The sequence below is a fragment of the Crocodylus porosus genome, unplaced genomic scaffold (genome assembly GCF_001723895.1).
Source record: "Crocodylus porosus isolate Cpor-Errol unplaced genomic scaffold, CroPor_comp1, whole genome shotgun sequence".
Lineage (NCBI taxonomy): Eukaryota > Metazoa > Chordata > Crocodylia > Crocodylidae > Crocodylus > Crocodylus porosus.
Window position 1 is genome coordinate 2,833,020 of NW_017728905.1, and position 26,023 is coordinate 2,859,042.

General features: G+C 42.5%; 1 protein-coding gene across 1 annotated transcript in view; it reads left to right on the forward strand.

The window, feature by feature from the left end:
* The window catches only part of MLLT1 (MLLT1, super elongation complex subunit), a 58,562-nt gene extending 32,545 nt beyond the window's left edge, over window positions 1-26,017 (forward strand). Inside the window, exons 4-14 of the mRNA XM_019556963.1 lie at window positions 2,230-2,373; window positions 3,794-3,856; window positions 5,859-5,984; window positions 8,314-8,859; window positions 12,491-12,610; window positions 17,963-18,050; window positions 18,991-19,102; window positions 21,466-21,565; window positions 23,010-23,081; window positions 24,195-24,266; window positions 24,804-26,017. Coding sequence (XP_019412508.1) covers window positions 2,230-2,373; window positions 3,794-3,856; window positions 5,859-5,984; window positions 8,314-8,859; window positions 12,491-12,610; window positions 17,963-18,050; window positions 18,991-19,102; window positions 21,466-21,565; window positions 23,010-23,081; window positions 24,195-24,266; window positions 24,804-24,932 — 1,572 coding nt within the window. The 3' untranslated portion in view covers window positions 24,933-26,017. The remainder of the gene's footprint in view (window positions 1-2,229; window positions 2,374-3,793; window positions 3,857-5,858; window positions 5,985-8,313; window positions 8,860-12,490; window positions 12,611-17,962; window positions 18,051-18,990; window positions 19,103-21,465; window positions 21,566-23,009; window positions 23,082-24,194; window positions 24,267-24,803) is intronic.
* The last annotated feature ends 6 nt before the right edge of the window (window positions 26,018-26,023 follow it).

Below are 26,023 nucleotides of genomic sequence, written 5' to 3' on the forward strand. Positions count from 1 at the left end.
TTGGGGGGCGGGGGGGGTGACAAGCAGCCAGAGTGCGAGGCCAGCAGTGTGCAGCAGCCTCATGGAGTGGTGGCACCTTCAGGGCCTGTATAGCACTGTCCATGGGGCCCCGAAAGTGCGGGGCCTGTGGTGGTCGCCCCAATTTGCCCCGCCAAGGGACAGCTCTGGCCTTGAGGCTTGTGAGAATTCATTGCCACATGGGAGAACACAGTTTATTCATTAATTCCTTACATCAGGAGGTTGGAACTTGCCTGTGACACTTGCTTGGTCAGTTCTTGTAGCATCTGTTTTGGAAAGCTCTGAAAGTTGAACTACGAAAAAGAATTCAGCATGGCAAAGGTAGTATTTCCCTATAAGGTACCTAATCGAACCATGAGCGTGGAGTGGGGAACCTAAACTTGAAGCTGAGATTTGCTGAAATTTTCTCTCCCTCCCCCCGCAAAATGAGAGTGAGATACTGGTCTAAAGCAGACCCCTGTTGAAAGAAAGATGATATACTGGTTGACCCAGATCCTTGAGGCTTTGGACTGCCATAGTGAGTAGGACATATACAGATGGTTGCTACATGTTGTAGGGACCTGGTCAGCAAATTCAGTGCCTGTGGCAGTACTAGGGAGTAGAAAAGCATTTGAAATTGTGGTATCAAAGGTATGGCCTTAAGGCAGTAGAGGGAAGGTGTCCCCTCTTCCCAGAGACCACTGCCTTTGCAATAAGATGACAGAATCCTTTCTTGTCATTATTATTACTGTCAGGCCTGCATATATGGCTTGTTGGACATTCCTCCTTATTTCTTTATCCACAGAGCAGAGTAAAGACAATAGCAAATAGCTGTATAGGTGCTATGTTGGTGAACTACCTTTGTTAGGAGGACACCCCTTGCAATTTAGAATCGTCTTCAGGATGCTGTCTGTGCGACCCATTGAATCCTTTCACTACTAGTAGAGCTACGCTCTGTGCTGCTGCGTGCTTAGAAACTGAAAGCATCCCAGCGTCTAAAATTCCCTTGTCTTAATAGCTGCACGTTTTGTTGTACAGCCAAAAATGGTGGCCGGTGATGCACAGGGAGGACACTATCAGCTTAAAGTTGTATTCTTGCACCCATTACCTTTGTTACCCATCGCAAACTGTTAACCCTGTTCCATACATCTGGTTGATTTTATTTAACTTACTATTCACTCTCTACATACTGTGTTCCTCTCATTTATGAGAAAGTGCCTTCGCTTTCAGATTCTCCTGCCCTAGCATATGGTTTCTTCATTTTATAACATTGTAGGAGACAGTTTAATCTTCCATAGCATGAAAAAAAACTAATAGCATTCATATCAGCTTCGGTAAACCTGGGCGGAAATCTCAAGTGTGTGTTGTCTTACTAACCTGGTATGTGGATACTAGTAGAAAATATTACTTTTTCTGAAGAAGATAAAGACTGTTAAGGAATTCTATACGTGTGTAGAAGGAATTACAGTAGCAGTCTGCTGTCTGCTGGGAGGCTGTTTTACACACTGATGCTCTAAGTGAAAGTGAACTATTTGGCTGCAAATACTAAAAAGGCTCCCTGGGACTTGCATACAAACCCCATATTTCAGCTGCTAAAGACTGCTCATTAATAGATCCTAGAAAGCTTAAAGGAGGAGGGCAACATCCACTCAGCTCATGCAGTCAGCAGATCCGAAGGGATTTTGCAAATCTAATAAACTTTCCCTTTATTCAGCTAATCTCCCTAGTACCCTTGCCCCTTTGAATTGAGAAATTGTCCTTTCCCTAAATATTAAAGAATATGTATTTCTTATGTACTTTGCTATAGCTCCAGTATTTCCTGAAGGGGATCGATCAGTAGACATGTTCTGTGTTTATCTAGTGGTGTTAAAGAGCAAGATGCACACTTCACATTTGCTTTCTTGAACCTTATGTCCTACCTGGGAGCCCTGTAAACAGTAGGTTCTGGCAGATGTCAGTTAATGTCCTTGTATATTACTCCTTACTACAGGGGAAACCTATGTCTGAATTTCTGGTGTGAGTATTAGATATGGTCTTCAGTACAGGTATGTTAGAAAGTGAAGTATTTGTGCCTAGGTTTGAAAAGGTTTCTGTGATCTTGGGGTGAAACCTCTTATGAATGTGACATTCATTCAGGGGTTTATTCAGTATTCCTGGGGCTGACCGCTTGAAAACTCTAACTGAGCATACTTGCCAAGATCCTTCACGAGTCTTCTGCTTTCTTGGTTTCAGGAGGAACCGAAGAAAGTCTGCTTTACATACGACCTGTTCCTGAATCTGGAGGGAAACCCACCCGTGAACCACCTTCGCTGTGAGAAACTGACTTTCAACAACCCCACTAAGGAGTTCCGCCGCAAACTTATTCGGGCTGGAGGGGTGAGTGCCAGAAGAACCAGAGATGTGAAGAGGCTTGTTAAAAGGTGTAGCCTGCTCATTTTGTTGTGAGAGTTTTCTGTCTACTTTAGACTGTCTGCTTTTCTGATCAACTTAGCTCTGGTAAATGATCGTGTGGCCTTTTGTTGCATTTATCCTGGGGTTATCCCAGATTTGGGTTCTGGTGATTTAACAGCAATGCCAGAAGCTGCAAAATGCTATTTTTCAGCTCCCAGATGCAGTTTGAGAGACCACATGCCGTTTCAAGGTCGTAAGAACACCATGTTTTCAGGTATTCTGTGGATGCCTCTGGATGGTGACGTTTTCTTTTCCATCTGGTCGTTGCTGTTTTCATTGTGTGAGCTCCCTTTATGATCTGCTTGGTGCCATTAAGTGCAACCAATCATGTCAACACGGGTTGAAAAAAAGGGGGAAGGCTGTTGAGATGTCTCTATTCATTCTTCCCACAAACAAGCTAAGTACTTGGCACTCCTGGCTACTTGCTATTTCTGAAGTGTGGAGGCAGTGGTCTACCTCATGAGAAGCAGAACTAGAGAGAAGTATTAAAATATGTTTTTCACATTGAGCTTTTTACACCAGCCCAAGAAGAGAGCCTGTCTCTGCATGTGGAAGTACATCTTTTTCATGCACAAAGAGGTGATGGCCACCAATTGTTAATGAGTATTGAATAATTTTGAAGTTGATTGTGTCATGCAAAGCAAGGAGATATGGAGAGAAGTAAGTGGGATAAGTAACATATAAATTAGAGTGAAGGATAAATGACAGTACTCTTTCCTGCCATGACAGGGGGTTGGACTCGATGATCTGCTCAGGTCCCTTCCGACCCTACTAACTATGAAACTATAGAACTGGAATAAATGCCTGGGAAACAGAGAAAGAAGGAAAACTGAATGAAAGGAAAATGAGGAACATGGAAGATCAAGACTGTAGCGAATGGATTACAAGTGTTAGATTTGGCACCTGGTAAAAAGAAATGAAAAAAGGCAAGAAAAAGAATAGGAGCTGGAGGGAAGAAATTGGCAAAGTAGTTTGAAAAAATAAAACAAAACATAGATAATGCCTTTTAAGCTGCAGTAAGGACAAAGCAGGCACAATGGATCATCTGTGCCACTGTTGTAGAAATTGGTACTGAGGACTTAATTGGTGAAATATCAGGTTGTTTTGTATAGGTTGTCAGCAAGTTCCATGTGAGGTTAATCAGTTAGCAGCCAGTGTTCTAACACTTTAACCAGTCTTTTTCTAGTCTCTTGTCTGAGTTTGTCTTGAGATAGTTTTAGGCCACCCTGGATATATAATTTTGTCCTGGTTTGCATCACATTATTTGAGGTATTCTTGAGTTAATTGCCAGATGGGTTGCCTACTATCTTCCTTTCTTGAACAGTAAAATATATTCCTTTGTTAGGAAGTTTGTCTACAAGCAGGTGATTTCTGGAGAGGAAGTATTAGTTACTTGACCAAATACAAAGTCAGTTTGTCCAGAACTTTTTCAGAAGTGAGAAACAAGAAGCAGCAGCTTATTTCAGCTGCACTTTTCTTTTTAACACTGTGTATGTTTTAGCTTTTGTCATGCATTATTGCTTTCCTCTAGACTTGGATATTAAAGTTGAGTACATCATCAGATGTAGGCAGATGCTTAGAAATAGGATGGATTCCCTGCAAATTGCTTATATGACATGACACTTCTAAAACCTTTTTGAACCTTTAGCTCATGAGTAAGGCCTGGTTTAGCTCGCAGGCCCAACTCACTAATAGGGCTGTGCGAAATTGCACTGTTCCATTCTGACTTCGGTTTTGAGGTCTGGACGGAACAGTGCTTTTGTATCGAATATAATTTTGAGCTGAAAAGCCTCACTGTTTCACTTCGTCAAAACAGTAAGACTTTTGGAATGTTTTGCTGGATCATGAGGCTGGGGAAAGGAACTCAGCCCAGCAGAGCAGCTAGTCAGCCCAGCTGGGCTGCCTCTCCATCACCCCCACTAGATTGTGCGGGGTGGGGGAGGAGGAAAGCATCCTAGTGGGCCGCCTTCCTGCCCCCTACCGGATCTTGCACTGGGGATAAGAAGTCAGCCTAGCTGGACTGACTTCCCATCCCCAGCACTACGGTCGAAACGTTTCAACTTTCAAAACATTTAGGCTAGCCTCGTTTTTGTTTTGAGGCTATTTTGATATCCTTTGTTTCATTTCAATTTTGCTGTTTCAGTATGGCAGGTTTAGGGTCAGGCGGGTGGGGAGGGTTCCAGGCTACAGCTCCAGGCCTAGGGGCTTAATGGAGAGCCCCTAAAGAGGAGAGGGGAGCAGTTGGAGAGGAGTGCCTCCGAGGTAGAGCTAAGTGTGGGCAGCAGCCGCATCAGCCAGGAGGCAGTGGGATCCCAGCACCAGGCATCCAGCTTCACACTGCCATGCCAGCAGGAGGTATGCCACAGCTTGCCCTGGCCCTTTTCAGCACAACTCCTGGCCCGTGGGGAGCAACAGGAACACCTTGGCCCAGGGCACTGCCGTGCTTGCAGACTGGGAGCTCCTCTGAGCAGGGTCTGGCGCTGCGCCCTGAGGGCTCTGCACCCACCCCTGCCCCACAGATCCCAGTGTGCCGGGCTGCCCTGTGATGTGAGGCAAGAGCTCCCTGGGCACATGGCTACAGGCAGCCAGTCCTGGGGGATGGTAGGCCAGGGAACATGCTGGGCTGGGGGGTGGATAAGCCCCCACTGTGCTGGGGGAGGCCATGTGGTTCATCTCCCTGCTGCAGCTGCCCTGCACCTGTGGATTAGTGCCACAGGGGAATGCTGGCCTCTGGTGGGATGGCTTCCCCCTCTTGGGCCAGGTTTATTGGCTAGGCACTGCTGTGGCAGGAAGGGGACAGAGGCCGTGTGGCCCCATTTTTCATTTTGTTACAGTGAAATACCATGATATGTCTTCTTGCTGGGGAACTCTTCAGCAAGCGGCCATATCATGGGATTTTATTGCAAATTGCATTTTTTGTGAAAATCACTTAATTTTGTGGTCTTCACAAAAAAAAATGCAAAATCACAATTTAAACTAGGCCCTACTCATGAGCAAAACATGTGAAAGAGGCTTTTTTTTTTTTCTTCTTCCAGCCTCAACTTCACAGTTGAATTACTTTGACTGAATACAGTGGAATCGAGACATTTTGGCCTCTTGTGGTTCTCCTCATGTTGTGCTTCTGATCTTGCTAATAAATTGGTTACCACGGCAATTTCTGGTTGCAAAAATTCTCCAAGTCCTGCGAACATAAGAGAATGGGCATGAATTTGAATATTTTCTGTTTGAGGTGTTATCATAGTGTTGAGAATCTTAAATGGTAATCTAGCAGGAGATGCTCCTTACATTCTTTAAGAGGAAAAAGACTTGAATAAAAATGGCCATTCATTAAGTCACTAAGCCTGCAAATAATCATGTTAATGCAGTACTTCTTTACTCGCAGATAATTTTGTCTTCTGTTTTATTACTAGGTGATGGTAATGCCAGAAGGAGCAGAAACTGTGTCCAGGCCAAGTCCTGACTATCCTATGTTACCCACAATACCACTCTCGGCCTTCTCTGATCCCAAGAAGACCAAACCATCCCATGGGTCAAAGGTCAGTGGCATGTTATGCAGTCATTTTGGTTATTTGGCATTCTACTTCTGGAAATTCACTTTTTTGTTTTGTGCTGTTCTCTTCTAAGCAGCGAAGTTGATTTCCTTGGCATCACAGAGGAGGTGCAGTCTTCAGGGATCACTGTTGCCATTCTCAGTTTCTGGCCTGTTAAGAACTACATAAGGGCCTCTTAGGGGGTGGGGGTTCCTGTTTAATAACTTACCCATTCACCCACACAGATTTAGGTAGTCCCAGTATACCACAGCAGTATTTCTCAACATTTTTAGACTCAAGGCACCCTTTGGAAAGTGCTAGCTTCCAGCTTTCACTTGTTGACAATGGAGTGATTCTTTTGTTGCAAAGACCTGAGAATGCAACGTCAGACTGTTTTTGATGCTGTGAATTTCTTTTTGAAAACTCTTGAGTTTATCTTGTGAATCTGATAGGTGTGCGTATGCCTGTAAATGAGGTAATATTGCATGGCACCCTTAAAATGATCTCATGGTTCCCTGCGGTGCCATGACACCTTGATTCCTTTAGAGTTCTTGTGATTTGCTGCTACCTTTTGAAGTGAAATTTTAGAAAAATGAAAGAGAAGTTTGAGGAATTTTAGAGAACTGGGATTGCACAATGAGCTGCTAGAGCTGATGATTCCCTAGCCTCAGTTTAAAACCAAAATCAAGTTCTTTCTGACCATTGGATCTTTTTGTTGCATGTCAGAAGCTGTGGTCAGAGTGCCTTAGGATTTCAGTCTCATTCCAGCAGGCGTGAGGCCAGCTAGGGCAGGGGTGTTCAACGTCTGATTGCCATCAGAGCCATAGGTATTCGGCCTGCAGGGTGCCCCACAGGTTGAGAAATTTGGTGCAAGGGAGCACTTGTAATAAATGTGCCCCCTGCCAAATTCCCAACTCAGCCCTGCACAGCTACTTGGGGCCAGGTCATGTCCCCTTTCCCCTACAGAGCTGGGCCACACCCCCTGCCTGCCCCCTCCCGTCTTCCTGTCTCCATGGAGCCAGGTTGGAGCTGGGATGCCCCCTCTCCACCTCCCTTATGCTAGATTGGGACCATCAGCCTCATCTGGCTTATGGGCAGCCTGGGCACTATCAGTCCGGCCTGTGGACCAAAAAGGTTGAGTGCTACTGGATTAGAGAATCAAAACTTCCTCCATTCAGCATTAGCTTATTCCTAATGCTTCAGAAGAAGATGAAATTATCTTTCCACTAGTCTAAGGCAGCCAGGCTTGTATATAGGTAGTTAAGCCTGTGGGAGGTAACTCTCTTAAGATATTGCATTGCATTTTGTCCTAGTCTACATAACACGAAACATTAGGTTAAACCCTTCTGTTTTGTATCCAGCCCCCATTATCTATGTTCCCTATGGTACCTAAACTTGAATTGCACTTTTAATTTCTCCTGATGCTTATGGTATGCAGCAGGGTAACAGTGACTTGTTTGATAGTGACCAATTCAGTTTCTTTTTGACAGAAATCAAACACTAGGACATGGTGAATAGGGAATAGAAACTAAGGGCATTTGTGTGCATGCTTGCGCTGCAGTTGTGTAAGTGGCGAAATGCACTTCAGCGCTGAGAAAATGGTGGCAGTGTGCTTTTGAACTAAAACACATTGGAGGTGTTTTAGTTCAAAAGCGCACCACAGCCATTTTTTGCATGTTGACACGCATTTTGCAACTTATACAACTACATGTGGTGCACGTCAGCTCACGTGTGTAGCAGACTCGATTAATCAAGTTGCTCTGACCCGCCAGATGTCCAGTGCATTGCAGAACGAAAAGGTACATGTATAAATGCCTGAATTAGAGAGGCTGTTGTTACTCTCCGTTCCATATTGACTCTCCTCCTGCCATGATGGCTGAAGATCACATGTGACCTTGAGCGGGCTAGTCACCCACAAGTGAAAGCAGACTTACTTACTCCCTCCCCATAATGCTCACCTGTCCCTTGAGACGGACCGTTTCCATCTGATCTGTATGTACTGCTTGTAGATAAAGATCAATAGTGGTAGCAAGCCATGGTTCTGTCATAACTATCAGAGACCTTACTGTTTTTGCCAAGCTCCAGTATAGGATGAGTTGATACATAGCACATGTTGGAGCAGGCTGCAACTATAGCTTGCTTTGGCAGAGCAAAATACTTAGCTTGGTAAACTTCTTGTTTTGTTTCTAGAATGCCTGTTTTAAAAGAATACCTTAGTGTAAAAGTTCATTTTGTTTTACACTTGATATTGTCTCCTCCATGGTTCATGCACATTTGGCTAATAGTTACAAATGGGTCTTAGACGTTTACCTAGCCTTCTGTTCCTGAATTTTAGGATGCAAGCAAGGACAGTAGCAAAGTATCCAAACCACATAAAGTAACCAAGGAGCATAGAGAGAGGCCAAGGAAAGATTCTGAGAGCAAAAACTCCTCCAAAGACCTCGAACGAGAACAAAACAAGCCTTTGAAAGACTCCTCTAGAAAGCCAGCTGAGAACAAACTGCCTAAGGAGGAGAAAGCACCTCCTAAAGCTGCTTTCAAGGAACCAAAACTGGCTGTGAAAGAGACCAAACTGGAGAACACTTCTCCAAAGGGTGGGCCACAGCCGGAGTCAAAGTCTTCCAGCAAAAGGCCCTCCAATGTGGAGTCACCAAAGCCTAGTGCCAAAAAGCAAAAAAAGAGCAGCTCCAAAGGGGGGAAGAACATCCCAGGGACTTCTCCTCGAACCTCGTCTTCCTCATACCCAGAGAAGAAGCAAACCAAGGAGAAGACGAATGCCAAAGTGGAAAAGGTAAAATCAGAAAGTGAAGCCAAGGAGATCAAAAAACCTGTGGAGATGGAGGAGTCGAATTCAGAGGATGAAACTTCTTTTAAGTCAGAGGTGAGAATGGGTTCTTCTTTTTATCTGGGTTGATGAGCCATGTGGTTTGACACTTAGAAAATGCTGTACAGCATCCAGAGACTAAGGTGGGAATCAGATGGCCTTTGCATAGCTATATTTCAAGCAAAACTGCAGTGCTCAGAGTTCACAATTCATGTGATTCCTGTCCTCCCTACCTAGTTATCCTACTGCTTCACATGTTCAGCGCTACACAAGGAGTTGCCTGCAATCACAGTTAATCTTGAAATGTATATCTAAGTTATCGTCTCATCCATATTTGGGTTCTTTGAAGTGACATTTACAGAATAGGGGTACAAGCCTTATGTCCATTTAGCATCTTTGAAATTGTGGTTTTGAGCCCAGCGCGATCCCAGTGTAAAAATGAGAGAATTAATCTTGGGGGGGAGGGGGTTGGTTTGGTTTGTTTTTTTTTTTTTGAAAAAGCTATATAAAAAATGAAAAAAGGAATATAGTGACTTGTCTGAGGCCGATGCCAAGAACAGAGAATATAGTGCATTAGTCAGTGCTGCCAGACACCTGCTAACTCGAGAACTGTGGCCTGCTGTGCTAAGATTTCTAATAAAGTTGGGTACCTGCAGTGACTGGCCCACATGCCCCCTAGTGGGACTTGGCTATATCAGCGATGACTTATTTTAGGACATTTAGTCATGGTGTAGATGTCTAGAGCTAAGGGAAGCTATACTCCTTTCCACTCCCTTGTCCCAGCCCTCTTGGTAAGAGAGAGGGCAGAGGTGCTTCGCTACCCCTCCCCTTCCTTGGGGGCTTGGAGGTGGGGAATGCTGTCACTTCTCTTAAGTGGTGTTGTTTAATGCTTAGGCACTCCATTCTCTGTTCTGAATGAAATCATAGCAGCATTCTTCTTGTGCCTGGTGGAAAAGTCAATCCACGTGTTCTGCGCCTTGCTTCATGGTCCTTTTTCTGCCTCTGCCTTTCAGGTGCACAGTACTGGACGACTAAACCATGGGCACGGCTTGGCTTACTGTCTTGCCATTTTAGGTAGCTGTGGAGGAAGTATTTCCTCCACTTTACCTTTTTTTATTTCTGCATCGAACTCAGATTGGTGTTGGGGGAGAGGAAGGGTCCCCTACATGTGCTGCTAAGAGTCAGAAAGTAATTGGAGCATTGAGAAAAATGCACTTGGAGCCTATTGAGGCATTAAGGCCATGTTTATACTACTCCTCTGTCTTGCCTAGAAATGGGAAATAAGCCCTGCCAACTCACTCCCAAGGCCACCAGTAAAAACCAGTAAAGTGCAGTCCTTTGTCTTGGGAGAACTTGAGAGTGGTGCCAGCATGAAGGCTCACTGCTATTCGAAGCTGCACCTCATTTCTGGGCTTTTGTATGTTTAGAGTGGGAGCAAGTGGATGGGGTTTGATTTACTTTGCATGGTCCTGAGTTCAGCAGGAAAGTTGTAAAGATAAGGCCTAAGTTTCCTGATCCAGCCCACACTAGAAAACCTCCATATGGTGCTAGTCTGGATGAGGCTAGTCGCAAAAGAAACTCTCTTCTTCCTGGTTTAGAATGAAATGTAAAATGTCTTGCAGGACATATTTGGCCAGAGGGGTGCACAAAACAGTAATTGGCTCTAAGTAAGACTTGTCACTTTTTAACACTTTTTTTTTAGGCCAGTCCTGACTTTTCAGCAATGCTATAAAATAAACAGTTGCTGAGGCTTACTGTTGAGCTGGCCCTGGTCTTGATGTTGTCTGTGCAACCATTTCATCCCAAATTTTACCCGCTTCGGGACTTGGATTGTGCATATGCTGTGAGCCTAAGGGCTACGCTTAATGGCACCCATACATGTGCATCAAGGCTGCACCAACACACTAATTACAGCGCATTGGAGCAGACTCAGGTAATCGAGTCTGCCGGAGCATGGTAATTAGACTCCAGCATCACGTGTATCGGCATTTCTGTGTTGAAAAATGGTGGTGGGGGTGCTTTAACTAAAGCTCTTTCGATGTGCTTTAGTTAAAACACCCCCACTGCCACTTTTCAGGGCAGGGATGTTGATGCATGTGACAGTCCAGGTGCTTTAATTAGAGCGGCTCCAGAGCTGCTCTAATTAAAGCAGTGTGTGTGTGTCCCTGGCACTTTGTGCAGAGCATGTGTATCTTCATTTTAAATATCAAGCTGGAGCCATACATTACCCCAGACTGGCCCAATCACCCTCTGGACACTACGCTTCTCTTCAAATGTAACACTGGAATTTCAAGGCACTTTTAAAAATATTCATTGGATATTGGGATTTAGCAGAGGTGACTCAGCTAATATTCTTACTTTAGTCATTTGCAGCTGCAGTTCCATTAGTTAAAACATTGTAAAATTGATTTATTTTTTTCCTATTGTGGTTATTTTATGTCAGTCAAAATATACTCATCAGGGAGGACAGAGCCATGGAAGGACTCTTTATTTAAGTAGGAGTTAAATCCCACTTACATTTTAAGATAAAAGCGTTATGTTCTCATCATCCCTTGAATTGTATGTTTTGTATACAGATGCGGGAGATAAGATGTGTTTTTGTTTTTTGTTTGTTTGTTTTTTAAGATCAGTGTAGCAGTATCACCTAATCTCTTTCATTGCCTTGGAGGAAGGCAGAAGAGACTCTGGTTTGTCCTAGGGAAATTCAGACTCTTTTGTTTTTTTCCTGATAAATAATTTAGGGGACATGCCTGAAAATCTTTACTTGACTTAAAAGCAGTCCTGGTAAGTTATGTGTTATTGGGTGTTGAATTCCAACATGATTTATCAGTCAAAACATTACCATTTAACTTTTCAAAAACGGTGTAAAATACTAATCTCTGAGGGCTGCAGTTTACAGAAGGTACAGTGTGTTGGCTTCCAGCTCCAGCAGTTCTCAAAGCTGTGGCCACCAAAGTGCATTCAGAATTGAAGTGAGAGTTGAGTTGAGACGAAGGCAAGACAGCAATTGCACGCACTAAGGCATGTTGCACAACAAGAATACCGACTTTTTAATGGAATAGAATATTGCTTCCAGCCATGCTTGGAAGTAGATGCCTTAAAATTCTCAGCAGCCACTTGGCCTAATGGTACTTCTTATCACTGATTTAGCACTGAACAGATAGCCAAAACAACTCTTAATTCCTAGCATATTTATATGTCAAAGTGCAATTCCTAATTCTGCTTATATTCTGACATATTAATTGTCCAAGTGATAGTGTTGGCGCCTTAACTTGCTTGGGGTGAATTCTGCTGAAGATACAGAAGGGCTGTTGCCTGTCTCTTCTGTAAGATGAAAAATTGAGCTCTTTTTTTAAATGGCTCTCAAGTAGAAATTAAAGATCAATGTGAGATCTTTCTTGGTTGCACCACTAGATTTAGCCTTTAACTTTTTTCATTCAGTAGATCAGGGTCTGGGATTCCAGGCACAGCACTTGAAACGTATAACTATGCGAGTTTATCTGTACAACTCAAATCCACCCCTTGGTGTAATTTTCTCATGATTTGTGATGCTTGTGTAAATTGTAGAAATATTGCATATGTGCATGATGTGTCTGGAGTGGTGGAAGGGGGGGGAGATCCATCTGGGTCTACCCCTTCCCCGTTGCCCTGAGACCCAGATCTGTGTAGAGACAATCTCTCCCTCCAGGGGGACTGGGTCCTGTCTGGGTCCACTCCTTACCCCAGCAATGTGGGCTCAGGGAAAGGAGAAACTACCAGGGTGGAGCCAGCCAGAGAGTCAAACCGTCAGGAGCAGCAGCAGCAGCAGGTACTTATGGACTCTGGTGACACCATCAGACCATGCCGTCTCCAGCTTTCATTGTGGGCATACTTTCTTTGCTGATTAATTGGCTGCTCCATTCCCCTCGTGCTTTCCCCACTCCTAATCATTTTGCTGAAGCCTCTTTCCATCTGTCCTCCACTGTGTTCCTCTTTATCCTTCTCTCACTCTTTTCAACTTCTAGGTTCTTCATCTAGGTGTCTCCCTTATTCCCTCTACCCGCCCAGATCCTTTGCTTGCTATTAATTTCCTTCCTTTACTTCCCATTCTGTCACTTCTCCTTACTACCTCATATATGATGAAATAAGAAATAAAATAAACCTAGCCATTTCAAAAGAATTTAAAAATAAAAGGACCAAAATGTCATGGAAGCAGTGACATTTCATTTTATTCTACTTGGAATCTGTCCCTTTCTCTTGGTCCTTGCTGTTTAGACTTTGTAATCTTTTTAGGGCAGGGATCCTTTTAACTGTGCGCTGTGCCTAGCACAGTTGTACCCTGCTCCTGTTTGGATCCTCTAGGTACTATAGTCAAAGAGTAAGTCATGGTTTGTACCCTGCACTGCCACGATGATGGAACCATAAGAATTATCTACCAATTAAGAATGTTTAAGACTGGTAATATCAATTACTGTCTAGCTTTCTCAGCGTTTTTCTGATGAACTAAAGTAGTGGCTTTTTCATAAGTCATCTTTAAAACATATTTTGAGAACAGATATGGAACTTTAGGAAAAAAATGCGCATCTGAACTGTCTTAGAGACTTAGATGAGACTAAGTGCATCAAATATCTTTGCAAAGATGAAGGACAAGATTTTGGCATTTTCGCACTGAATATAGTCAAACCTGAGAGCTCAGTCAGTTCCTCATAGTTGAATTCCTAATTCTTGTACAGTTTGTAGATTCTGGTGACCGTGGAAGATAAAATGTTATGCTTGAAGCTAATTGCTCTTCAGCGAGCCAATAAACTCAGTGCACATAGAGAATTGTAAGCTCTTAAAGTTAAGTGGCTAGTGGTGTTGCCCTATCAGCTAAATTGGTTTGATATAAAAAAATTGTAAGCTCTGTTAATGGAACTTGTACATTCTGTGAGCTAAAATATTCAAAATCAAGAAATGTATGAGCTCTGTTGAAACGGATGTACCTTACAGGTTCAGATGTCTATATGGGTTATCATATACAATGCCTATAAGGCTGATTATTCCATGAAAGGTTTTTGGAAGTACTGTAAGCCACAAGTCCAAGCTTTGGGGTGGGTTAATTACTATGGAAATCACTTTAGCAATTTTATTATTCTTGGGGGTGGGGGGGGTGTTAAGAATATATGTACAAAAAAGAGAGTGGGATTTTAGTGACTTGTAGAACCCGAAGGCGCTTGAAATGCAATTGTCACTTGACTGATTCAGCACTTTCATCGAAGTGTTCGAAAAGTCCAAATTTGTCTCCTTCTAGTGTTGAAGGCTTTTCTGTATGGCAGAGATCCTTTGATTCTGTGTAGACCCATAGCTCCCAGAACAGGGGAGATTTGAAGCAAATGTAGATAGACTTCCTGTTTGTTCCCCATAGTCTCAAACTTAAAGAAAAAGTCTCTTCAAAGAATACTCAGGTCCTGCTGAATGCAGCTAACCTGTGCTGTCTGCCTGAATTTGCAGAGCCTGAAATAACAGGTAATCCAAATTAGGGGGTGCTAAATTAGTTTTCTGTGATACTTCAGTTGTTGATGTTGAAGATCACACAATGTATTACTATTGAAGGTGTGTAAGAAAGAAAAGAACACATGAATAAGAGTTGTACCAGATTTTTTTCTAAAATTGTCATAAGGAGGCCAGGAAGGGCTAACTGCAGGAGCAGAAGAAATGCAATATTTAGAAAGTACATAATCCTAATCCTTCAGCATGTACCAGAGCTGCATGAGGAAAAGATAAGATGGTGGTTTCATTTTCCTGACAGGAAGGTTAGCTTTCCATAGTTTAGGAAACTGCTCTATATCTAAGCCAAGTAGCCTTTCTGTGAATGTACTTTGGGGATATATCATTCCTAATAAATGCATGGTGAGAAAAAACTATTCTAGAAGAGGATGCATTAGGAAGGCTGCTTGGATTGGTGAGAAGGAAGCAGATTTTGGAGGCAGGAAGTGGCAGATGCAGAAGAAGCAAGTTTGTCTAGCTGTTCTGCAAACACAAATATATCACCCAGATGTTAACCTCAGCCCAACTTTAGATTGTCAATGCTCAGAATGGAATGAGAGGAGGAATTGGTTAATGGAACAATTTGCATAAAGCTGCTATACATTTGCAGAAGAGAAATACCCAGATTCACAGATTTTAAGATCAGAAAAGGGCCATCACTTGGCCTGACCTCTCATATAACAGGCTGTAGAACATCTCCCCGTAATCAGAAATATCATCCGAATGCAATTTTTGTATCGAAAACAAGGTATATTTGTATGTCTAAACTTAGTGCCTGGATACTTAGGCACTGAATGAGACATGATCATGTGAACCTATCTTGGAGCAGGGAGCCTTCAACATAGACTAATTACAGGCACAGGAACAAGATTAAAAGACCTTGCATTTCAGAGAGAGCATTTCAGCTACTTGCATATTTCCAGGCATTTTTACATTCTGTGCAGACTTAGGGCAAACGGCACCAGGGTAGGCTGCAAAATAGCACTTCACTGAAAGTTGGATGGACCGGTGAGAGCTTGAAACTCCTCTGCTCTGATTGCCCGTCATGAGGTCAATCCTTGGTACTAGCTAGTGTATATGGAAAGTCTTAAATGACTGGTAGCCAAGGTATCTCAAAAATGTCTCCTCCCTGTGACTTGGGGCACTGATTGCTCAGCATAACTGTGTGAGGCCCAAGGCAGCATCATGGTCTTATGCCCGTGTTCTTGAGAAATGTTGTAATCTAAGCCACGCAAAGTGCCTGAGTATTGCACTAATGATTGAAATGAATGGGTAAGGACTTGAAGTAGGAGGTGGGGGGGAAAGGAGAATAGAATTTCCTTATCTCTTGCCCCTGTCGTCCTCTGAGATCAGAAAAGTTAGGGAACAGCATCTGCTGGTCTGTCAGAGATTAACTAGTTGTGTTGACTCCCTAAGCCAGGGGTGTCAAATATGTGGCCCGTGGGCCCAGCCATCTGGCCCATAAGACCCATACAGGGCACAGTGCAAACCCATGGTGCGGGACAAGGGCCTGCACAGTCCCTGCCTCTGCACACCTGATGTGGCAGCTAGTCTGGGACACATGCTGCAAGAGGTGCAGATCCCAAAGCCAGGACACACCATGCGTGGCACAGTCTAGCTAGAGCAGCAGCCACACAGCTCTGCATGTGGTACTTGCTCCAGCTGGTCCAGGACCTGGGGTGCTTGCAGGTGGCGCATGCAGCACAGGTCCTGGACCAGCTTGAGCAGGCGCCACACTTGGACATCACAGTCCTGAAGTGTGCAGTGGCTCAGGTATGCGAGGAGAGTGGGAGGGGGAAAGGGAGGGAAGGAGGGTCTCTACACCCAATCTAGCCTGTAAACTGAAAAATGTGCCCCACATCCCACTGGCAGGGCCAGATGAGTTTGACACCCTTGCCCTAAACAATATTCAGAAGCAGTGTGTTGATGAGAACTGCAGCACCTGCAGGTGGCTGTCAGCTTAATGGGGTTAATCTTCCTGAACCAAACTGCATATCAGAAACTTTCCAACCCTTGCCGCAGTGTGCCTCTCTGGCAAATATTTCCAGTGTTAAAATATTTTCATTGCTATTCAGGAGGAGGTAAAATACAGTGACATATTATTTAGCACTTGTGGTTCCCGGTTTGGTTTTAGATGCTTGCAGGTCTGGTTAATCTATGTGACAAACTGGAACTGTAAGGTATTTTGAGAGAGAGTGCTGTCACTGTCGTCATTTGTTAATGTTTAAATACTGACCTACACACTACCAAGTCTGCAGTGCTTTGCTGTTTAGTACTGATATTCCTATAAAAAAATGGATCAGTAGGAGACTGCTTAGTATTCAGCTGGATGGAACAACCAGTGGGTTTTTAGAAATGGCCACAGTGAAAAGCTAAATGTTGAATTTCTTGAGGAATTAGAGGCAACACTGCATTGTTATCATGGTTAACAGTCTTATCCAGTCCTCACCCATCTGCATTATTATATGGGGGGAAGTATGAATATAGACACCCATAAGAAATATTTTATGATAATCCTTACAAGAAATAATTTTAATGGTCCATTCTCTTATTTAAATCAAATGGTTGACTTATCCTTCACTACCCCCTTGTGGTCATTGGCACCTGAGCACAAGCATTTTACAGCTATCTGATGCCGTGTTAAGTGCAGAAAATCATGTTTTAAACTGACATTTCTGTGTAGTACTAATAGTTAAACTTTTTTTTTATGCATGCTTTATATTGTTAACTTCTCTGCCTGGACACTGAAAGCCTGAAGCTGATTTCTCCTGGGTTTAATCTGTTCATTTTCAGGTTCTCAGTGTCCAAGCCGCAAGTAATACAGTGTAATAAATAATAGCTGACATTGGCATTAAAATTAAACACACACACACACACACTCTCTCTCTTATTTGATGTATATAGGTCAAGGCTTGATAGCAACTTAAAATATCTAAAATTAGTGTCAAATAAGCATGTTCTGCGAAGCCACTACTGCCACGCTAAAAGAGCACTCACTGCTATGAAGTTAAAGGCATTGCCATCAGGTTAAAATTAGAAAGTTCTAAATAAGACATATCCTTAATTTCTAGCTATTTGAGGCCAAAGGAGTTTTACAAATCTATTTTCCATGGTTTGTCTGGTTGTTTACATTTTGCATTTCACTCGTCTTCCACATTTAACAATGAACTTGTTTTATTCAGTTTGAGTTTCAGGTTCTCCTGTGCTATGTTAAACTCTGAGACCTGAGTCAAAGTAGAATCCTAGAAAATAGGGGTTGGAAGGGACCTCAGGAGGTCACATCTAGTCCAACCCCCCTGCTCAAAGCAGGACCAGCCCCAACTACATCATCCCAGACAAGGCTTGAGAAGCCAGGTCTTAGTACTTGAAGGGGGAGGGGGATTGGTTATCCGAAGCTTGTGTTGCCACTTCCTCACTAGGTCTTCCTCACGTAATCCCTCCAATGCCTATACGGTCTTAAAATTCATTGACATTGCAGCATGTATGTTTTATTTAAAAAAAACAAACCAAAAACACAACACATTGAGTACAGTAGATAGTGATGTTGAAAGGAATAGTGGTGTTATGAAGATCTTGAGCACTCCCTGGCAATGTTGTCTGGATTTGAAAGGTTAAGATTCTTTTTTCCTTTTTTCCCCTTCTATGGGGGGTGAAGTCTGTCCTGTCCAGTCCCTCCAACTCCAGTTCCAGCTCAGACTCCAGTTCGGACTCGGATTTTGAACCATCTCAGAACCACACTCAAGGTGGGATATTCTTCAGGTGCATCTAGTATTGTTTCTTGTTTGTTTTGTTTTAAATGCATGTTATGACTGTTTCATGACATTGTGAAAAACAAGCTTTTCCAGGCCTCTCTCTGAGCCCAGGGTCCTAGTTTGGTTTTGCAGACAGGAGCTGATGATACCTGTGTTACTTTACAGCAAAGAAAAGAAAAGTAATGCCTTTGCATTTGTTGCAAACTAAGTTTTCTCTTCCTCTGGCAGTTAGTTGGTGAACTCTTTATATGGCCATAGAGACTTTTCTGATATGATCTTAATTTTTTTTTAAACTTATTCTCTTGTGCTTACAAACTTCCAGTTTATAAATTCATTCCGTTCTGATTAAACTGCAGTATCACAAGGCACTGGCTTTCCTCTTCCAATCCCAGTTAATAGAAATAAGACCTACTGATTGAATTAAATTCATCCCTTGTGCTCTTCCCTGTACTGTATTTCAAAAGCTTTATTGTGTCCAGCAAGAATGCAAAAAGGTGGAGTATCTACCACTGTGTTCAGTGTATGGCTATATAGTAGGCACTGTGCTATTACAAATATCATGTTTAGGACCATATTTTAAAAATGGGGCCTTGCATATGTGCAATAAATGTGTCCTTTATTTTAACAGAAGGGCTGGGGAAAATAGATACACTCCTGAAAATATATGAAATGTTTTGAAGTAAGAATGTCCTTTTTAAAATGAATCTATATTTGGCCTCTCTTTAGTTTTAAGCAGACGTGTAGGCCGTGTCTCTCTTGCTGTATGTCTGAGTAGGAGTTAAACATCTGTGACATTTTAAGAAATCATGTCATCTTTGGGTTGCATTAGAGAGAAAGTTTAGATCATAGCTGTCCTATTGGGATTGAGCTATATAACATTGCATTTGTACTAACCGTTTTCTTTCTTTTCCTCCCTTGCTTCTAACACTAGGCCCATTGCGCTCTATGGTAGAGGATCTGCAATCGGAGGAATCAGATGATGACGACAGCTCTTCTGGGGAAGACACACCAGTCAAACCAAACCCAGTCAGCCGGGATTCCAGGTCATTATAAATCAAGATGGTAGATGCCTAGGCACATCTCTTTAGTTTGCACGTTTTATAACTTTTTTGCATCATAACTTTGTAAGGTGAAGGAACTGTGGTCATGGGGTGTGTGTGAAGGCACAAGAGCTAAAGGATCAGATCAAGGACGGGTCCCTGAAGACCTGTGTTGTTCTGGAGGAACATGCAATTAGGGAGCGTTTAGTGAAGTGAGAGAAGAATTAGATAAGGATTGTGTCACGGAAGCCCAAGAAAAGAAGGTTTTGAAGAATATTACATAGTCGATGGGCTCAAAATTGCCAAAGTTATTTGAGTGGAATGAATATAGAAGAGAGGCCCTGTGGGGCTGTATGGCCCTAATTAATTTTTTGTTCATTAGTCAAATGAAAAATCGCAATTTCATTTCTGGTTGTCATGAACCAAGAAGCTTTTTCATTGGTTAAATGAAAAAAATGGAAAATTCCATTTTGGTCAATCAAGAGGATTTTTCCGTTTGGGGGCTTTGATCCCTTTTTAAAAAACAATCTCTGAATTTTGGCAAATGTTAAAAAGGAAATGGAGTTCCCAAACAGAATATTGAAATGCCTTAAAAAAGCAAACAACAGAGCCCAGTTAAAAACCTTCTGTTTTGACTTCTTCTGAATTTTTTTTCAGGTGTTTTGTGTTGAAACTATTCCCCAAGGATGATTTGCATTTGGGAACAGTGTTAGTGACCCTGAGACCCCATTTTTCAGCAAATTAGCTATCTCCCCTCTCCCTCTCTACCCTGCACACATTCAAGTGTAGTTATTAAAGGATATTTGGAGAGCAGTTTCATTGAAATACAGATGGCAGAGATTGGTTTAAAGGGAAGAGGTAGGATGAGAGGTTAAGATGCTTTGAAAATGAAATGGGAGAGGAGACAAAGTATAGGGTTGCATAACTAATTCCAGACGTCACAGCAGAATTGTGGTTTCCATTAAAAAGGAAAGGTATGAGTTTTCACAGTTGAGAAGGAAGTCTTTGAAAGATGTACTGAGTGTAACCAGTACGTTCTTGTCTTCCTGGGTTTGTGTAAAGCCTGTCACATCATTATCTATATGGCAGTGGTACATAAGAATGTCATTCCTGGCCTGTGGTCCCACAATGCTAGGCACTGAACAAGCATCACAAAAGAAACCCTTCCTCAGCCTCCCGTCACCGGGGTGTTGACATGAAAGCTTGACAACACTTCAGAAGTCGGCATTGACTGTTTCACTGATGATTAATTTAGCAGATGGGATGCAGTAGGGGGTAGGAGCTAAGTATGCAGCAGACTAGGTGTTCAGAAATGGATCAGACAACTAAAGAAGGGAAAAAAGAGACTCATGGAAACAAAGGGTGAGAGGAAAAGAGAAAGGAGGATGGAAGAGAGAGACAAAAAGTAGAAACATGGTTTTGAACAGAAGCATTTTTTCGATGCAGCATTGCTGAATGTGAAGATGATTAATAGATTATATAGGAGCAGTGGTAAATATTTACTGTGGGAGCACATGTATGGGAATTGCTTGAGATTTGTAGTCTCATGGGTTTGTATACTACCCTGCCTCAAATCTTAATGGAATGTGAAGTTCATCCCTGTTCATTGAAGGAGTTTGACACCTCTGATTCAGAGGTTACAGAACTATCAAGGCTGTAAGGATATCTGTTCACACTCTTATTTCAGGCTACCAATCTGCAGCCAAATGCTAGTGCTCATTGAGAGTTGATTTGACTGTGTCTCCCATGGGATTAGGCCAACAGCTGTTTCTGACTTTAGAGAATGGAAATCATTGGGTTTCGTACTTATTTCTTCAGATGCTGCCATGGTCAACATCTGGCATTTCATGTTGGTCACTTGAAATCAAGCACTTGCCTCCCCGGCAGTAGCTGTAGGTTTTAAATGGGGTCCTATATCCACTACAGAATTCACTTCTTTGCTTTAGTTTCTGCTGTTATTACTTCCACGCTGTTCCCATTGAGTTATGCTTTTCCAAATCTAATTTCTTCAACAGTCTGTATTTTAAATACAGTTGAAGTTTGTGGTGGTGCACCTTCAGGTCATCACCTCAAATGGGAATTTCAAAATCTTCCTCTTCATTCATTACAAAGCGGGTTATGTTGCTTGTATACAGCCATTGAACTTCTGTGTGGAAGCACATGCAATAATAAGATGTAATTTGGAACATTTGGCTTGTAATTTGGAGTGTGAGCATACTGAAACCATGTTTTCTTGGGATTCTCTTGCATCCAATTAAGAGTTCTTTTAATTCATATATTTCACTTCTTAATTAACCAAAAAAGCAAGCTGTAGATTTGTTTGGCATTAACTAGTGATGTTGATTCTGTGCTGTTCTTTTTTTCAGACTGAGTCTTAGTGACAGTGACAGTGATAACAGTGCAGATTCCTGCCTGCCAAGTCGAGAACCCCCTCCCAGTCAGAAGCTGCCCCCAGCTAATAATAAGGTATTTGTAATGTGGGTGTCAACGCAATGGTCCACTGTTGGTTTTGGCCTGCATCTGCCGAAGCTAAATGTTCGAGGTTCTCACTGAATGCCCTGGGAGCTTTGCTTGTGGAAGAACTGGAGGGTTATGCTTTTTAAGTTCAAGGAACACCATCCACTTAATCTAGTCACTTTGAGTTTCTGTTGCTGTGACTGCCTGCGGACGCCCTGCAAATCTCAGTGGCTCGGCAGTCCAGATAATGTGCTTTTCACAGAGCAATCTTACAATATACAGTGTAAGCAAACTAGAATCTGTAAATAACTTGTTAGTACAGCCTTTTAACTGCAGCAATCAGATTACTTGTAGCAGGACCTGAAAAAGTATTTCAGAGTGAGTGATGTGTTGGCCAGGATCTCTTTTAACAGAATATAATATGGCTTCTTGGAAGTCATTCATGCTCTGAGAATTACGGTGATAGTGGAGAGTAAACAATATTGTCAGGTACCCAGAAATGTCAGTCACATATTTGGACTGAAAATCGCCTTGCTGCCTCTTTGGCATTTAGAAAAGCACCTTGTATTTGAAGCATCTTGCCAGCAGAATGGCAAGAAATCTAATAGAATTTGTGAAAGAGCAGTAAACTAATTTTTATGCCCTTATCAATGAATCTCTGGCACTGTACTACAGATTTTATATGATAACTAAAGAAGACTGTTTTTAGTTAGCTGTAGGATTTCATATCAAGATGAGAAGGAAACTTTTGGTGTTCCATTAGGAGTAATAAAAACAAACCTGATGTGTGGAAAGTGTAGTGTGAAAACCAGAAGCAACTTGTAAGTGATATCCTAATTATGGTAGTTCAGTTTGTTAGTGAGAAGACCCAACCCAAACTAGTGAAAACAAAGTGCTAGAAAACCTACTCTGAAGAACAATTTGGCACTGCTTCTAGGAACAGATTATGATAATCTTTCAGTCATCTCTCTTAATGTGATTTTTTTTTTGACAGGCATCTTGATGATCAGGAATGAGATTGGTTTGTGCCAGTTTGCAGGTACCAGGGCATTATTCATCAAGGGCTTTAAACTTTTTCATATTACGTGGTTCACTTCTTTATCCAAAACTGAAAGATGCTGCAGTACACTGTAGAGCTGCTGAGGTTACAGATCACCCTTTTGTTCAAATCAAGCAAGGCAGAAAGTGTTTTGTATTTTTCCAGTGCTTAATGATGGAGAAATGTTTCCTTTTCCCCTCTTGCCTCCACTGCCCTCAATTCCTGCAGCATTGTTCTGTCCATGGTGCCATGGACTACTGGATGCAGCTCACTGCAGAGCTCCTCTTCTCCATTGTCCAGGTCAGCCAGAGGATTTCCTTCCATGGGCTGCCATGCACCCAAACCATTAAAGTTCCATCTTGCCTGAACTATTTTTGGTCACAAACCACTATGTGTGTGTTTGTTGTTCCTCAGGCATCTGGAAGAAAGAGTCCAGAATCCTGCAACAAGCCAGAAAAGATCCTGAAGAAGGGAACATATGACAAGGTAATTTGTTCATGCAGAGAGGGGAACACTTTTCATGAAAACAAGTGCTTGGGTTGAGTTCTTGTCCATTCAGATTGCAACAATTTGAGCTCAGACACAGAGATGCTAATATCGGAAAAATGTTGACTTAGGAAAATGAAGTTCTTTGTGATAAAGAAATGAATCCCATATCCTTTCTACCTTCAGCCTCTCGGAGAAAATCACGTGGGTTTGTCTGTTCTTTTGAAGGCACTTGTTGTCAGAGGTGCTCTGGGGGTGACTTTATTAACAAGATCTGTTTGATCTTTACCAGAATGCTTCAGAATTTCAGTTCATTTACTTTACTGTGCTGCGCCGAGCTTTGCACTCTCCACTGAAAGCTCTGTTTATCTCGGTGTAACTCCCTTCTTTCTCTCCTTGAGGGCAACTTAAACAGTGTGTGTTCTTTAAACAAAAAGCTCATTTCAGCTGGCTGATGTTCATGTGCCAAGTTCTTCTCTGCCCTGATCCTTCCATGGAGAAATCCTTTTAATTGAAATTATTAATTAATACCTTTCTCATGGAGCCCACTAGCTAGGATTGCTAAGAATCACAAGATGGGGCTCTCAGATCAGACTGCAAACCATTTTCTTTTCCGCTTTGTGCCAGCCACTTGGGATGAATCTGAAGTTGCGAGTTTGGCAGCAGGCTAGTAGGGTCTCAGATAGTAGTACAGAAACATTCTCAGTCCAGAGAAGTGTGTGTTCTGGGAGTGACGCTTCTCCCCAGGTGAAGTTTCAGATTGTTGCACTGTGGTTTCTCTTGAATCCTTCCTTTGCATTGTCATTATGAAATTATCTATGAAATCTATGAAATTATTTCCCAGAGGAGCTCAGGTTTGCAGATATGCGCACGAGAAATGTTGAGGCAGCCTTATCGGCAAACAATCTGCCTTCTGTGGGGGTCCTAGTGTGTCCTAGCAGTTAGGTCTAATTCTTTACAAATATATAAATATTAAAAAATTAAATTTGGGAGGTGATCTTGGGCATCTGAAACTTTCTGTCCTCACGGAGGAAATGACATTTTGCCAGCAATGATGGAAATGCATCAAGTTTGTCATTTTTTTTTTTATTTCTCTTTATCCATCTTTCTTAGGCTTATACTGATGAATTGGTGGAGCTTCACAGACGGCTGATGGCGCTACGTGAGCGCAATGTGCTGCAACAGGTAGACATCCCCTGTCAACTTTGTGATAGGCTGCTGTCTGTTTCCTTGTGACTTAGCTGGCATCTAGAATCTAAATCAGACCCCTAACCTTTGTGGGGAACCTGCAATTTCAGTTGCAGTATACAGTAAGGCAGTGACTTCTGCTGATTTTAAATAGGAATAATCCAGGAATGCAGCAAGTGAGCACTTTTTTATTTAAAAAAAAAAAAAAAAGGGGGAGGGCGGTTAAAATGTAGGTTTCAAGACCCTTTTTACCTTGTCTGATTTAGAGCCATACTTTACTTGAGCTCCTCTGAGTCCCCAGAAAAGAGGTAACTAATTTGGGATGGTTTAGAAGGGAAGTGGAGTGTCCGTGCTTCTTTCGAACTGAACAAATCAATATGTGTATTTGTAGCTGGGCCCTTTCCTCGTCAAAAGGGAGCCTTTGAAATTCGTTTAGTTCATAAGGGCAAGAGAGGGGGTTCAGTGGCTCACAACCATCCTTTCCAGTGCTTTGGTCTGCCTGTGAACTCGTCTAACATCTCCTCTCTCCTCTAGATTGTAAATCTCATTGAGGAAACTGGGCATTTTAATGTTACCAACACAACTTTTGACTTTGACCTTTTCTCCTTGGATGAAACGACCGTCCGTAAGCTGCAGAGTTACTTGGAAGCAGTGGCAACATGACGCTTAGTCTCGGAAATGGGCTGCTTTTGAAACCAGAAATCCCATCTCTTGGTACCAGGAAATAAACCCATGGAACTAGGCCTTCTTACTCTCTTGATTCACCCGAAGCACTGCCTTAGAGAACAGCCATGCTCTATGAATGCACAGCCAGCTGCACTTTCTTGTAGTCTTCAAACAAGTACCCATATCGCTGTCTGTCCTCCCTAGCTTCATAAGTACGCTTGGGCACAGGTACTAAGTAGCGCAAGAGACGTGCTGCTCCCAGCTGCACAAAGTGACTTTTTTGGTTTCACTTCAAGAAACTGTGTTTAAGAACACATTTCCAGGTGTCTCTGAGATCTGAAGAAATTTGGATGGTGGTTTCTTCACTAAATCTAGGGACCAGCCTGCTGGCAGAGAGGCTCAAGCGAGTCAGGTTTCCCCCAGCTCTGTGGAGAATTGTTCATGCTGTGTAGACAAGATTGGCTTTTACAAAGCTAGCCATATGACTTATGACAGAAGGCTTCCCAAGGGGTCCTGTTGGTCTATTGCAGAGGAAGTGGAGAGATGCCACTTTGGATCACTTGCAAGCTCTGTAGTGGTTTGGTACAAAGTATTGTCTCTAACTTGGTTCCTGATCCCTACAAGGCATCGTTCCATATGCAGAGAGTACAGGGCCTTATTCTGTGTTTCAGCTTCCTGGAGAGACAGTTTGTGCTCTTTGAAGAGGCTCCCGAATCTGCTGTCTCCCTGGGGTTTTGAGACCTCTTGTTTATTGATCCAAGCTCCTAAACAAAGTCTCACTCCTTTCAGTCTGCTTTAACTGTAATAGGACTACAAAACTGTAAGCTGTATATTTTATATATATATATATATCATATATATATATATATATTATATATATATATGTATGTACTGTATGTATAAGAAGGGCCTAGTTGGGTCTTAAGATTTTAAGGGTGTGTTTTTCTGTTATGTTTTTTTTAACGGCCATGGCAGGGGAGGGGATTTACTAAGATTTGACTTGTTTGTTTGTTAAAATGCCTCTTGTGGACAATTTTTAGCAGATGAAAGCTGAACAGCAATCTTCAAAGCATTTTGTGCTCTGATGG